Source organism: Orycteropus afer, unplaced genomic scaffold, assembly GCF_000298275.1.
Source record: "Orycteropus afer afer isolate SDZICR_OR568_19922 unplaced genomic scaffold, OryAfe1.0 scaffold00015, whole genome shotgun sequence".
NCBI classification, from domain to species: domain Eukaryota; kingdom Metazoa; phylum Chordata; class Mammalia; order Tubulidentata; family Orycteropodidae; genus Orycteropus; species Orycteropus afer.
In genome coordinates, this window is record NW_006921602.1 from 10,131,262 (window position 1) to 10,147,001 (window position 15,740).

At 46.5% G+C, this 15,740-nt stretch overlaps 1 protein-coding gene across 1 annotated transcript in view; it reads left to right on the top strand.

Annotated features, from left to right (window-relative positions):
- MEGF11 (multiple EGF like domains 11) overlaps positions 1-15,260 on the top strand; it is a 306,691-nt gene extending 291,431 nt beyond the window's left edge. Inside the window, exons 19-25 of the mRNA XM_042783088.1 lie at positions 566-802; positions 2,613-2,731; positions 5,039-5,105; positions 5,697-5,798; positions 8,318-8,374; positions 14,269-14,475; positions 15,100-15,260. Of these exons, the coding sequence (XP_042639022.1) occupies positions 566-802; positions 2,613-2,731; positions 5,039-5,105; positions 5,697-5,798; positions 8,318-8,374; positions 14,269-14,475; positions 15,100-15,260 (950 nt within the window). The remainder of the gene's footprint in view (positions 1-565; positions 803-2,612; positions 2,732-5,038; positions 5,106-5,696; positions 5,799-8,317; positions 8,375-14,268; positions 14,476-15,099) is intronic.
- Positions 15,261-15,740: the final 480 nt, after the last annotated feature.

The window sequence follows — 15,740 nt, forward strand, 5'->3', positions numbered from 1 at the left end:
TTTCATTGTCTTTGGTACCAGTCTGTCATTTTAGTGCTCACAACCCTCGGGGCTGGTAGAATTGTTGTCCTCATGTTCCAGGGCTCTCTCAGTCACACAGGTGGTAAACAAGAAGAGCGGCTGAGTCTAAGTTTTTCAACTCCTGAGAAAGCTGACTCTGCCAATTACGCTATGTGATCTTGGACAAGTTACCTGGCCTTTTAGTGACTGTTTCCTCATCTATGATAGAGAAATAGTAGTCTCTATTTCACAGGGTTGCTGGGAAGGTTAAATGAGTTAATACCTATAACTCAATTTCAGAACAGAGCAAAACACTCAATATATTAACTTTAATTATTATTTTGTTTCACACCCACAATCATATTTGTTCTTGACCATGACCCTGGGCCTCCCTCCCCCTAGACAGCTGAGAAAACCCAGGCACAGAGTCAGGGTTACAGGACTGAAGAACAGGGCCAAGATCAGAACCCAGGTCTTCTAATGCTAGACAGGGTGGGCTCCAGGCCGAGGGGACCTGAAGAGCAAGTGAGCCTGGCCTAGGCTCAGGCTCTCCCTCCACCTGCAGCCGCCCTCATGATGGAGGAGCTGAATCCCTACACCAAGATCAGCCCAGCGCTGGGTGCAGAGCGGCACTCAGTGGGTGCTGTCACAGGCATCATCCTCCTGTTGTTCCTCATTGTGGTGCTGTTGGGCCTGTTTGCCTGGCGCCGGCGTAGACAGAAAGAAAAGGGCCGTGACTTGGCTCCCCGCGTCTCTTACACACCTGCCATGAGGATGACCAGCACTGATTACTCCCTCTCAGGTAAGGGCTATTCCCCCAGCATGACCCTCCCCCCACCCCACAACCCAGGAAGAGTCCCACAGTATCCTTGAGGACATCTTACTTTACTGTTAAAGGTGGAGGGTAGTGCCTCCAGGGTTGGCTACCAGGGCTAGGGGCTCAAACTCACCTCGAGACAATGGGATGGGGGAGCAGAAGCCTGCTTGGAGAGGTAGATGGGATCCTTGAGAGTATCATCTTCTGGGCCCCCAGCTTTGAGCAGCTGTGGTTGGGAGCCTCCTTCCATTTCTCCAGAGCTTCCCTATCCTTCCCACTAGGCTTCAGACACAGGGTCACCTTCATCAAGCAGTCACTTTCCTAAACTGCTCCAGGGGAACCCTTGCCCACCCTGATGCCAGTACCACTTCAGGAAGCAAGGCCTTGGAGCCCAGTGTCCAGGCCCTGTTCCATTTCTGCTTTCCTGCTGAAGGCCTCAGGGCAATCCTCTCCTCCCCAGTTCCAAGACACAAACCATTCTCTGAGTTGTTGTTGTTGTTGTTGTTTGCCGTCGAGTCGGCCCTGACTCATAGCGACCCCTCCTTGGGTTCCCGAGGCAGTATCACTACGGAAGTAGGATTGCCCAACCTTCCTTCCGAGGAGTGGCTGGTGGGTTTGAACCGCCAGCCTTCTGGTGAGCAGTCAAGTGCCTTAGCCACTATGCTACCAGAGCTCCTATTCTCTGAGTTAGGAGGAACTTATTAGTACAGTGGGAGGGGCTGTTGCCTGACCTGGGAGGAGGCTTAAAAGTTTGGGCAGTGTCCCTCTGGCTAGGCCTGTTGGCACCCTGTCTGTCCATTAATGCGGTAACAACTTCAATGGGCATTCTATCTGGGAGTCTGAGTGGTTAGGGTGGGGCGACTGGGCTGAGTACTTCCTCTCCCTTGAGCCTTGCTTTGCTTCAGATTTAGCTAAAGAGTAGGGTCCAAATCCTCTGAAACTGCCCACAGCCTGCTCTCTTTGAACACCTTACCAGCAGAGACATCATGGAAGGCTGGGACTGTCCAGCCAAGCACAAGGATCAGTCTTTCCACCTGGCTTGTGGCTGACCTGCAGCCTTCTGTACCTTGTGCTTAGAAAACCCAGATCAATTTGGGCCACTCCTACTAAGTGCTGCCTATTGTGGGCCCAGTTCCATGGTATGTACCATAGGATACATGGGAGAGGTCCAGGTACAGACCCTGCCTTCAAAGAGTTCCTGACCTACATGTCTCCTAGGGTTTCAGCCAAAGCATGCATCCTCCATGAAATCCCAAGTCCACAGAGATTTGAGGATTTTAGTGTATGACTGTGCAATTAACAAGGTCAAGGTGGCTGGGTTTTCCCATGTCATTCCTCTGGAATTTCCTGGCCTTGTGAAAAAAGCCTGGAATCCTCAGAAAGGCTAGAAGGGCAGGCTGGAGTCGATGTCCCAAGGCCAAGAGAAGCAGGCTTTCCCTTTATGGACTCACTGCTGGGATCTGACCCTGGGGGGAAGCAGGGGAGGGCCAATCTAGCTCTAAGTAGAGACTGGGCCATCACAGCCAATACTCCTTATCCATGCTCCAGCTACTGGTACCACCCACACCATACTGGCCAGCCGACCCTGCATTCTGCATGCTACAGGATGGCAGGAGGAAGGAACAAATCAGGTTCTGTGATTTCTGTGGGGTAGTAGGTAGGGACTTGGAGGGGGCAGCAAGCTGTCTCTCTTTGCAGGGCACTCTCAAGGTTGCCCAGCCCAAGCATACGCATTGGGGTATCTCATGCCAGGGGCAGGGGTGTGATGGTATGTGGCACCTTGTTCTCTTCCCAGATTTGTCTCAAAGTAGCAGCCATGCCCAGTGCTTTTCCAATTCCAGCTACCATGCACTGGCGTGCGGGGGGCCTGCCACCAGCCAGGCCAGCACTCTGGACAGGAACAGCCCCACCAAGGTACCGGGCCCCAAACTCCTCAGCCCTCATCCATTGTCCCCTTGTTTAATCTCTATCTCTGCCCGGGAAGAAGCTGTACCTACTACATGGAGGATCTATGTGGCATCAATTGGTTTAGACCCCGCAATCCACAGTAAATGGTAACACTCTGTGATGCAGTTACGGGAAGCCAGCATATTACATGGAGCCAACATGGTCAGAATCACATGTAACCAACATGTAGCACCAATCAATATAAAATATGCTCCCCATACCCTGTATATAACCAACAGGTTACCAAGTCATGTAATCATCATGCGTAACTTTCTTATCACATATAACCCTGTAGACCATACAGCCATTTTTGCCACATATTGCTAACACATTACATGTAATCAAAATACTAACCACCTATCACCGATCACTGCAGTTACCAACATACTGTGTGCAACTGCCACATGATAGCATAACCACTTGCTCAGGTGAGCACACAATGTTCCTTGTGTTAGGACATATCATATGTCATTAACACATCACTCGTAACCATTTGTTGTGATCTGAACCAACACGAGTCATGGAACCCAAACATCAGCTTTAGCAGTTTCCTCATTAACAATGAGTCCTGCAGGTCCTACAGCAGGTGGGTGCCACCCTGGGCAGAGCCTTCCCTGACAGCTCCCAGCCTAACTCTGGTGAATGGCAACACATGCTCTTATAGTCACAGGCCCTTGGGCAAAGATGTCTCAGCATACATGTAGATAATGTGTAGGGAGCCTCCATGATGTGCTAGGACCTATGCTGGGCACAGTGGGAGACTCAGAAATGAGTAAGTACAGCCTCAAGGACCACAGATTCTTATGGGCTCACACTGCACCCCTCAACACCCATCTGTGTACACACACACACACTCTCTCTCTCTCTTCTTGAAGGACAATCACAGGGCTCTCAGCTTCCTGTAACATGGGCCAGGAGCATAGCTCTTATACTTCAGGCCTCTGCTATGGAGCTCTGGGAATCCTTTCCTCCCTGTCTATCCCACTGAGAATGTCCATCAATCCAAGTCCATGCCCTCTGCCACACACAAGGCGGCACTGCAGCATGAACCCCAGCAACATAGGACTCTGTACAGCCCGAAGGGCAACCACTTTCAGGGTTGCTCCTTCAGGGGCTCTCAGTCTCCATACCTGTTAAACAGGGAGTATTGCACATAAGGAGCCTTGAGGCCCAGATGCAGTCTCTGCCCATTAGCCTCATACACAGCCTGTAGCTTTGGCCACTCTTCCTGTGTAGTTCCCCATTCCCAGCTTCAGCTTCAGGCTTGTCTGAGGAGCTAGAAGTGGAGGGAAGGAGTCTAGAGTTTCCCAGTAGGAGACCTTTGATTAACTGGAGTCACATTATCAGAACTTCAGCAGAATAAAGGCAAAGGGTGCCAGGTGAGAAAGGCAAAAGCCCCTATGATCATGTCACTCTCAGTCTCATTCTAACAGGGAAGCACTAGCCACCTCTTTCAGTAGGGGCCCAAGTTACTGGTGACCCTCTGGTCATGGGCTCCTCAGTCTGGCAGATCTGTAGCAAAGGCAGGCAACTGTGATGACATGAAAAGGGCACAGGTCTGGTAGTTGAGATCTGAGTTCTAGACCCAGTTCTGCCACTGACTCCATGTGTGACCAGGAACAAGACCCAGAAGCCAGGACTCAGTCCCCATCTGTGAATGAGGATAAACCATCCTTGCCTAAGATAAAGGGCAGCTGTGAGAATCCAGAGAAAGAAAGGATTGTACCATAACCCTCAAAACACCCTGCCCAGAAGCTTTCCCTGGGTCCCATGAAAAGTAGATTCTCACAGTCCACATAGGTCAGGTGGCAGAGGTGACAGTGATATTGCACGCAGCCTCAGAATCTCCCTGTGCTGGAGACAGCATCATGCTGCAGCTAAGGCACTGCCAGAGCCCCCACTCCTGTGGCTCAGCCCCAACCTCTCTAAGATTCCAGCTCAGCCCTGCCCAGCTAACCTACTTCCCATTAGGGCCAGTTTGGCTCAGGGCAGTTATTGGCTCATGGGGGGCCCTGCCCTCCTTTACCCCAAGAGGCCTGAGAACCCTATAACTTCAGCCACACAGCTTGTATGGGGAAATCCTCTATTCCCAGTGGCCTCAGCCACACCATGGTGGCCTATGCAATACCTGGCTTTCTCCTAGCTTAATGGTCTAGGACTTGAGTGAGTGAGGCTCATCACAAGGAAGGGTACACTGAGGCTGGCAGAACAAAAGCTGGGGAGGGGCACCTCACGGGCACTAGGTATTAACTGGCTCTCCTACTCTCCAAACAGCTCAGTAACAAGTCCCTTGACAGAGACACAGCAGGCTGGACCCCCTACAGCTATGTGAACGTGTTAGGTCAGTAGTGGTTTGAGTTTGGTCTCCTGCCATCATGTCTCACCCTGTACTCCTCCCCACATTGACAGGCGACCTGTCCCAGCTCAAAGGGAGAGAGTTGGTAGTTGTGTCTTGAGCAGGGTTTTCCCCCAGGGAGGAGGGGTGTGGGAACGAGATCCAAGCCACTATTTCAGCTCTTGTAAGCAAATGAAGCCCAAGACCCTCTTCATTCCTGTATTGTGTGAGAGGGTGGCTGTGACGCAGGTGGACAGCTGGGCCAAGATATGGAGATTCCAGGTGGAGGCAAAAGGTGCACTCACCATCTGGCAAAAGGCTCTCTCTCTGACCCAGCTTCTACCAAGGTACCCCTGCTCTAGAAAGTAGCCATTCCTTTTGGGGGTGGGAGGTGGAGAAACAAAGCAGATGGCCTCAGCTCTAGCAGATCCCCCGGCCATCCTGGCCCTGGCTCTTTGGGTGCTACACATAGAGGCCGTGATCTCCTTCCAGCCTATCCCACCCTGACCTTCATCTCTTTGTGTACTTCCCACCCCCTTTCCCTGCCACACCAGGGCCCTGGGAATAATGGCTCCTCCCTGTCATTCCTCTCACTAGACTCCCATTTCCAGATCAGTGCCCTGGAGGCCAGGTACCCGCCCGAGGACTTCTACATTGAACTTAGACACCTCAGTCGTCCCGCTGAGCCACACTCACCAGGTCAGACTCTCAGCCCTACCCTCCACCCCGAGCCCCTGAAGCTATCATACTAGGTGAGACCCAGCACCTGCCCTGCTCCCTACCCACCCCACCCCTGGGTTCCCAGAGCTGTCCTCCCTCCCAACATTAGTCTCCAAGTCCAATCCCCTATCTGAAGGAAGCCTATTTGGATCTTCCCCATAACTCCTGCTCCCATGATGGTCAGTGTTTATGGACAAACTGTGGCTGGTATTAAGTGGAAGGGACACAATACAATCATACTTTTTACAAGCCACAGAATACAACCCAAAAACATTGAGAAATGACTTGGAGATGGTGATATTTTTGGTGTTCTCTGGGCCGCTGGCCTCTGTCGGTGTGGATAATGCAGAATTGACTTTTTGGCTAAAGAGCATTAGCACCCCAGCGAGACTCCAGACCCACCAGAGCCAGACCAAGCTTTCCCAGCTCATGGAGCAGGGGCAGGAGTTGTCCTGCAGGACTCTGGAGAGGCTGGGGCACAATGTGTGACTTCCTGGCCAATATCCTCTGTGCTCCTGTATTAGCGTCAAACCTGGTGACTTGGGAGAGGTGTAAAAATGAGACTTGGAAAGTCATTCCTGACATGGGAGCCTGTGGGTGATAGTTACAGAAACAGGTGCCATAAGAGCGAGTACAATGAATGAACAGGGAATGTGGCATCTCTATGAAGTAGCCCCTCTAGGTACCAGGGCAGTGCATTAGCATGCTGGGCAGCTCTGGCTGCCATACTTAGCACACTGGGCATGAGTTCAGACTAGCTGGTTTTCTAGGACTCAAGGGAAATGCAGCTCTACCAACCCCTGCAGGTCCCTAGGTCCAGCAGCACTAGAAAAGGTAAAGGTTCTGAATTCATCTGCCCCTCGGGCAGGCATAGGCTGCAAAGACTGCGGACAAATACCCAGGAAGCTGTGTTATCAGCTCTGGATGCCCTGGCCAGTGTCCAAGGCACTCAATAACACCACCTCACCATCACTCTGTATCTCTTCCACACGGAGATCCTCTGGGTTCAACCCAAAGACTGCTCCCTGCTTTGCAGAATTCAAAGCAGATGCGACTCTTCAATTGGGATAGCTAGAGCTACCACAGTCATTTTTTGGCTTTTCCCCAGGTGGGCTGGTGGCCAATGGGAGTGAATATTTGAGGAGATCTGGGCTCTATCTAGTCACAACTCAGCTTTCTCACTTTCTGGTGTGGCCTTGGGCCCTCTTTGGGCCTCTGTTTTCTGTTCTGTGAAAATGGAGAAAAGTTAACAGTCAAGCCTCCCTCCCTCAGAGAGGACAGAGGAAACACTTGTTATAAAGTGCTGAACAGATGCCAGGAATATGGATTGTTGCAGTTATGTTTCTGAATGGCACACGTATCTATAGGCCCTTTAGAGTAACAACAAACTTGAAAAGAACTTGGACCTGGTTCAGCAGTATCACTCAGTAATGTATAGAAGGCAGACAGACAGAACTAATTCAATTTGCAAGACTTCTGCAAATTCAACTTGGGCACTCTATGTGGTAGGATACATGGAGGTTCTTAAACAATGGGTTTATCTTCAGTGTCAGAAACTTTGAGGAGAGTCAATGAGGTCAATCTATATTTTATTAAGTATGTTTTACACACCTAGCCTGGTACTATGTTCCCAGTTGAAAGGTAAATTAAAATGGCTTTAACTCTGAGCCAGAATCATTACTGTCTCAACATAGAAATGCCCAACAATTTCTTTTCTGAGATGGCCAGTAGCAAAGAACCTAAGTTTGGTCTCTGAAGCTTTATGTCCTGCCTCCAGCTGATGGTCAACACAAAGCACTGTGGGAACCTAGGATAAAATGTGACAGCCACAAAAGGGAGAAAGAAATCCCTGTGGCTGAAAAACATTGACAACACTTTTCAAAGACACTCTCAATTATGTGCAAGTGGTTCATTCATAAAAATGGGCAACTAAGAAAGCTGGCTGTGGATGGGAGTGACTTTACATCCTGTAAAGATGACTCATCAAGAACCTCAGCAACCTGTCCTCCTTGCTCTCTGGCCTCCCTCAGTTGATCCAGGAGAGGAGAGGCAGGACCAGAGCTGGGAGAGGTGAGGAAAACTTGTCTCCAACCCCATTCCAAAATCAAACAGAACTGGGGGTTGGAATGCATACCTCCTTCCTCTCCTACTGCAAGTTAGGGACTAGTTCTGATTCACTTCTCATTCTATACCTTTGGAGCCTGGAATTTCACCTACAGTGACTGCAGGTGGCATCAGAACTGCCTTTTGTTATTTCCTGGAAGACGTTCCCTCAGGGCTGAAGGTTAAAGAGGAGGAGTGCTAAATATACCATGGAGTGCTATAGCTCACCGTTAATGTTTGGGAGCCCTTCAAGAATCCCTATAGCTCAGATTAAACCCAGAGCAATGTACCAATAAATACCTATTTTCTGGGTAGTGGAAAGAAAAAGAACATATGCAGTCCAAGTAAACCTCACTCACTCCATACTATTCTTTCCTTATCCTGTTTTTATGCAGGTGCTTGTGGAATGGATAGACGTCAAAACACATACATTATGGACAAAGGCTTCAAAGGTAGAGTATCCAATCCTAATGTCCCATTAGAAAGGGCTTATTAGCAAGATAAAGAGTGCAAATCTTAAATGGCCAGGAATTCCACCTCAGAGAAACTACACATCTTCTCCTCACCCCACTCCCACACACAAAAAGTTAAAGGACGAGAGGATCTGGGACTGCTGGGTAGCTCTGCCCAGGAGGAACAATCATAATAATAATGATTTTTGTCTTCCGATTTCAGTTGCACCTGCTTAGCAAATGCTTGTGGGTTTCTTTTATAGATGCCAACTAAATGTCTCCAGAAATGTAGAACGTCATTATCCAACCAATTAGCACAAGTTAATTGATTATAAAATCTGAAATAAAGTCAATCTACCTGCCCCCAGAGGCCTCCTGTCGTTGTGCTGGGGAGGAACACCACCCTGTACCTGCTGGCTTTCTGGAGCACAAGGAATGAAAATGATAACCAGTGTTAATATTGTTTGGCACTCCACCCTCTGGAGATCTCTGTCCAAGAGCAGGAAGCCAGAACTAATCCCGAACACATGGGAGCTGTCAGTCAGATCATCCCTCTAGGAAGTCTACATGTGAAGCCAAAGATGAGAGGTCAGGAACTGTCTCTGCATTTAGGCCCCAGGATTAAATGACAGGCTGTGTGAAATAGGCAGCTTTGGAACAACACAAACCTGGGTTATATCCCTGCTCTGTCACTTATTAACTGTGACTGAAGACTGAGATCCCCAGGGCTGTTTCCTCATCTGCAAGATTGGGATAATAATGCCTATCCTATTGTCCAACAAGGTTATTTGACTATCCAATAAAATCAAAGATTGAAAGTGTTTTCACATATTGTAAAGGATTGTACAAATGTAATGGGGCTGTCTTTTTGTCTCTAGGGTCTATTTAAAAGAGTCTCAGTCAAGCTGAAAGTGAGATGACTGACCAGCAAAGGTCTCAATGGATACCTTAAAACTGGCTGTGCAGCAGGATCATCTGGCAAGCTAATTAAAAATACAGTTTCAGACCCTATCTCCCAGAGATACTAAGGCAGTAGAGCTAGAGCCAGGCCCTGGAATCTCCATTTGTGCTGAGTACATCAGGTTATTCTTATGCAACATTACCGCCCAACTAGCATTTAGAAATGGTTGGAAAAAACGAACCCAGATTTCCTAGATAACTGTTCTGGTCTTTAAGTTCTAGCCTTAGATACTCACACCTGAAATGCAACCATTTCCTAACCAGGGAGAACTAGCTGTCTATAGCTCTTAGTGGAGTGGTTATTAAAAGAGGGTGAACTATGGGTGGGTGGTGGTGGTGAGTACTTAATTCTGACTCAGAGGGCAGTAAGGGGGAGTAAATCCCAATCAGCACTTGTTAGGATGTGCAAGGCCCAGGAGAACTGTCTAAGGATAAGAGGTCACCACTAGGTTCCCAGCCAGCCAAAGGACACTGCTCCCTTGGGAGCTTACATTTTTTGTGAGTTTGCCTTAAACCATGCAAATGGGGGTACAAACAAGAATCATTACAGTACGTAAAGCAAAAAAACAGAAAGGACAGCTCTGTCATTTAATTACCATGACCTGAGATCTGAGTTTTCTTTCTTGAAGAAGTAAGGAGATAGAGCAAAAAGATCTCCAGGGACCCTTCCAAACTCTGAGAATATGCATGACGCAAGCGTGAATAAGCTGAGGTAGGCCCAGACATCTCAATAAATGAGCACACAACTTTCTTATGCACTTTGTTGTCTGTACACTGTCATTAGGATAGCTACTTTCAGACTCCTGACCTGTAATGTTAAGACAAAACTAAGGAAAGCAGTGTTTCTACCTGCATGTCATTTCATTCCTGTTTGGTAGGATCACATATATGAGAATCTGAGAGCAGGGAGAGCCTTAACAGGTAGCAGCCAGATTTTGTTTCACAACTTTGACTAAATGCTTTATTAGAAAAAAGAAGAGAGAAGTAGTGTGGGCAAATGTAACAGCAGATCTTAGGTACCAGTGCATCAGAACAAGAGAATTCAAAGAGAGAAAAATGGTATGTCACAGTTCAGAACTTTACAGAAATACCAATCAAGGACAGAGAACAAGCCCATTAATTTGCTGAACCCTCAAAGAAACAGTGAATAAACTAGTTTGTATCAAGAATGAAACTAATTCCTAAAACTACTGGACCAAAACCATATCAGAACTGCTAAGAGTTAACAGTCTAAGTGTTCTCTAAACTCAATGGGAAAAAGCCCTGGCCTGGTCACAGCATTGTTTTCTGGATCTTGGTTTCTTTCTCTATAGAAGGAGAGAGTTGCACTGGCACCATCTCTAAGGCCTTTTCCAGCTCTGAGATTCTAAAAGCCTTAATTTAATTCAGTCACTGCCTCCTCTTTTCCCCACTCAATGTCATCCTGGAGGTTGAGTGAGATTACTTACACTGCTGTGCTAACCCCACTTTACCTCTCAACACCCACCATCTCCTATTCCTCTCCCCCTCAGTACACTGATTCTGCAACACACTGCCCAAGTTCCATTCCTTATCTATTAGGCAGTTCAAAGTGCTGCAGAAGTCCTCCCCACTACTCTCCATCACCTGCAAGCCTTGACCCCACTGTTGCTGCCACCTTCCCCACCTGTATGCTCCTTGCTCTCTAATCTCCAAGTTTCTCCTCACAATAACCTTGGGTTCTAAGGTAGTTAGGAGCCCAATGACATTCTCAAAATGCTTCCTCCCCTCCCCCCCAGCCAGCCTGGTTCTCCTTCTGACCCTGAAATCTACTCCTCCTGTTCCCAATATCCTTGCTGCTTCCTTTCTAAAAGGAATATATTTCAATTAGCTTGTTTCAGAGGTGACTTCAGTCTATAAAGAGTAGCCCTGGTAGTGGTTAAGCAAAGAGTAGCCCTGGTAGTGGTCAGCTGCTAACCAAAAGGTTGGCAGTTCAAACTCACCAGCTGCTCTGCAGGAGAAAGATGTGGCAGTCTGCTTCTGTAAATATTTACAGCCTTAAAAACCCTATGAGGCAGTTCTACTTTGTCCCATAGGGTCGCTATGGGTTGGCATCAACTCGACTGCCACGGGTTGTCTCTGACCAGTATATGACTGTCTGTTATCTTTGGTAAGTAGGAACTAGATGAAAGTAAATGCCAGGGCATTATAAGACTAAGTCTTCAGTCCTAATGCTAATTACAGGTATAGAATCTTGGAAGAGTGACTCCCTAGAGCTTGGATACACTTCATGCTTCCCATTTCTTTGCAAAATGCCCTCAAGTTCAGTGACTGGGGTGTGGGTGGAACCACAAAAGGATGAGGAAGTGTCTGAGCAGCTGGTTATTCTATCCCCACCCCATCCTCCCTCAGTATGGGCACAGCTGGGGAAAAAGTGGCTTCCTAAGGTATCTTCCAACTTGCCTTGTCCTTCCCCACCACTAGTTACCAGTAGAGAAGGAACCCATCAGATCATTCCATAATTCAACATTCCCCCCGCCGCCATTTACCGAATCCCTTCCCCCAAATCTCAACTTCTCTTTTATCCTTCTAGGTTCATCCCCCTCTACTGCAGAGCAGGACAAACAATATATTCCCCAAAACTTGACAATAGCCTTGCCTTTTCTGATGAAAATGAGAGGTACTATTGGCTAGCTAAGGCTCTGACAGGCATTGATCTTCAAGGCTTCCCCATCGCCATAACTGAGTTAGTCATGGGATATCCACAAAAAGCTTACCCCATAGATAAAAGGTATTCCTTGTTGAGGGTAAGGTAAAGCTGCCGCAGATTTAATTTGCATTTAGAGATACAGGGCAGGAGCACTGGGTAGCAGGATGTTGTGGGGAAGGCACTTTGGGTATTAGAGCAAACAAGGGTTGAGTCCTAACTACTTACTAACACTGGGCACTGTTATTAACAAACTCTCAGAACTTCCATTTCTAAATAATAATACTCCTCCTTCCTGCCCAGCCCCCTTCAAAGATGTAAGAAATTTCAAATGACCTAACTGTAGTGAAGACTAGCTTGTAAGCGCTACATAGATTGAGCTATATCACTAGCTATTCTCAAATTTTAGAAAGTACTCATCTAAGGCAGCTGCCAAGTATAAAGTAAAAGGATGTGCATCTGGGTGTAAAAAGGAAGGGGTGTTATGAGGGCTTTGCACTCAGGAGATGTTACTTAAGTAATACTAGTCCTTAGCTTCTAAGGAGCTCTGGTGGCATAGTGCCTAAGGCATCTGACTCCTAACCCAAAGGCTGGTGGTTCAAACCCACCAGCCACTCCTTGGAAGGAAGATTAGGCAATCTACTTTCATAGTGACAGCATCTCAGAAACCCAAGGAGGGGTCACTATGAGTTAAATCGACTTGAAGGCAATGGGTTTGGTTTTGGTTTTAGTCCTCAGCTTCCAAACAAGCTCTGAGCAGTACTACCTACTCACCAGCTGGTGAGTTCAGAGAATCCAAAGTGGGACAAATGAGCCATGTTGAGGTTTCTGGGCTTATCCCCTACTTCTCTGTACTAAGACACAAAGTACCCACTGAGAGGCTGATTTCTATGGCATGGGGCAGGCCATGCCCAGCCACTTTACCCATGTGAGTCTCAACAGGCAGCTGGACTTATCTTGCCTCCCTTTAGTGCTTGCTAGGGCTAGCTGGGACTGCTCATTAGCAAAACTTTTCTCCTCTTCCTCTCTAGGGTCCTATACTATTAAAAGGCCATAATCTAAGATAAGAGAAAAGCCTACATCCCTATCGACTGGTGGGCTAAATTGTGATGGGAAGTGCTCTGAACCTGGTTCTAGAGCTCAGCTGCGTTCCTGATAAGCAGTGTGACTCTGGGGAAGTCACTTCCCCACACTAAGCCTCAATTGATAAGCAATAAGGGATGTGTATGTGAAAGGGGGAGGTGAGGAATAATAATAATAATTGCTCTACCTACATCACAGTGTATTGTGAACACTCGAAGAAACTAATAGATGAATATACTTTTGTACAAGATTGAGGAACTATTACCTCAATAACCTAAAGCAACCATCAATAACTTACATTAACAGAAAAGTAAATTCCCTCCAAAGCACAATGACCTGTTATCAAAGACTATTTGTGGTGGCACACATCTCAGCTTCTCTGGCCACAGGAATGTTCTTTCACTGGCCCAAAGTACCTAACACCCCTCAAGTTACATTATCACTTCCACTTTTTTACATTTCATTAACATGTTTTAAACAGAGCACAAAGTTGTTATACATGTAACAGAAGCAAGCCACCTCAGAGGATACATTTCAGGGTTGCTAGAAAACAGGAACTTTTCAAAGGCCTAGCTTGTGACTGAGGTTTTTTACACCTGTTACACTTTGTTCTGCCCTACTCCAATCACCAGCTTCTGGAGGGCAGGGATGCTCCTAGAGTTTGGCACCTAAAAGTAGCCAAATACATGAGCGCTAAAACACACACGCCTACTTATTCGGAACCTGAGTTTGTCATCAGAAGTAATTCTGAAGAAGAGTATCACAGAAAAAGCACAGTCCCAAGGCAGGGATTCAAGTTTTGACATTGCTGTTTACTAGCTAGGTTACTTCATCTCTTGGGTCTTCATCTCATAAAATGGTTAACTACAAACTATCTTTGCAGGATATTGTAAAACATTAAATAAAACAGATGTAAAGCATGTTATAAATATTTTGAATTAATGTCTTTTTGGTGTTATACATCATTACTCAAAAGAAAAATCTTTATCCCCCCAAAATATGTTTCTTTGGAAAAAGAACTCTGCCTACCTAAAAAAGCATGCCTCAACCAGCAAATCTTGGATTATCATAGCTTTTACAGCTCCAGAATTCTGAAGGTTCATAAACTCGACAGCAGTCTCCTCTTCTGATATTTAATTGAAGACGTATGTCTTGCCTGTCCTAAGAAATCTCTCTTGCTTTGCAGATTACATGAAAGAATCCGTGTGCAGTTCTAGCACTTGTTCCCTGAATAGCAGCGAAAACCCTTACGCCACAATTAAGGACCCACCCATCCTCACCTGCAAGCTTCCAGAAAGCAGCTATGTAGAAATGAAGTCGCCTGTGCACAGGGTGTCTCCGTACACAGATGTGCCATCCTTGTCGACATCTAATAAAAATATATATGAAGTTGGTAGGTGTCTCAAATAAGTAACTTAGTGAAAATCAGGGCAGTAGTGCAGCATCTGAAGTGAAAACAAGCCCTTCCCACTCACCCTGTCTTGAAAACACATCCTTCTTTTGTTGCTTTTTAAAGAATCCAAGGTGAACTGTCTTTCCTAGGACTGTCCTCTCCTTTCAATGCAGGAAATAAAATTCTTGTGCCAACCCAGCTTTAAAAACACCAGGACTAGCATGAAGCAGAAATGCTGGCGGTAGAGGGTGGGTCCACACCCACATTTCAACTGATTGCTGACAACAAATTCTAGTTTAGAAAACAACCAGAACAAACATTTGCAAATTTCTAAATCACCCTCTTCTATCTTTTCCTGGTTTGACCTATGTCCCTGGGCTCACTGACTAGACATTTCACTCTAGGATATTCTAAATCTCTCGGTGGTGACAAGAGCTTGAGATTCTGACAGCACATTCACTTAGATTTTCCATCTCCTAAGCCACAGTCATAACCTTCTTTATTTGCCATAAATTTGTAAACTCCTTGCTTCTCTCCCCACCAAGTTAATAGAACTCTCTTCCCCAGAATGAGGCAACCAAAGCTAATCTGTTCTCTGAACTCATTTTTCACTATATTCCTCAGAGCCCACAGTCAATGGGGTCCAAGAAAGCCACGATCATAACTCCAGCTATATCCAGAATCCATACAACCTACCTAAGAACAGCCACATTCCTGGTCATTATGACCTCCTCCCAGTAAGACAGAGTCCTGCCAATGGGCCCTTCCAGGACAAGCAGTCTTAAGAGGGATAAGAGTCTCTCTTGCAATGTACTCTGCTGAATATTCTGATTCTCTGAACGACAATCCTTTGACTTGAAATAATGGTACATACTCCAGCTGCATGTTAGTTACTACTTTTACCTGGAATTAAAGAAGAGTTTCCAAGTGGGATTGGGGTAATTATTCAAAGATGTCTGTTCAAAGACAAACCTATTACCTACCAACCTCAAACCCCAGGTGCCCTGTATTATATAATTTTAAAAACATTTAAGATACAACTATTCATCAACATCAGCTAAATATATATATGCATATATGTATTTTATATATATATATATATATAAATACAATTATCTGGAACATGATAATATGATGCTTAGAAAGCATGTAGAATAGGTTTTACAAACCTTCCTAGGGGGACTGGGGACTGGGGAGGGGAGAGAATTACCTTAAAGTACCTGAAATGTATTATGTACTTTGGTTGCTGTTACCATCAACATGTT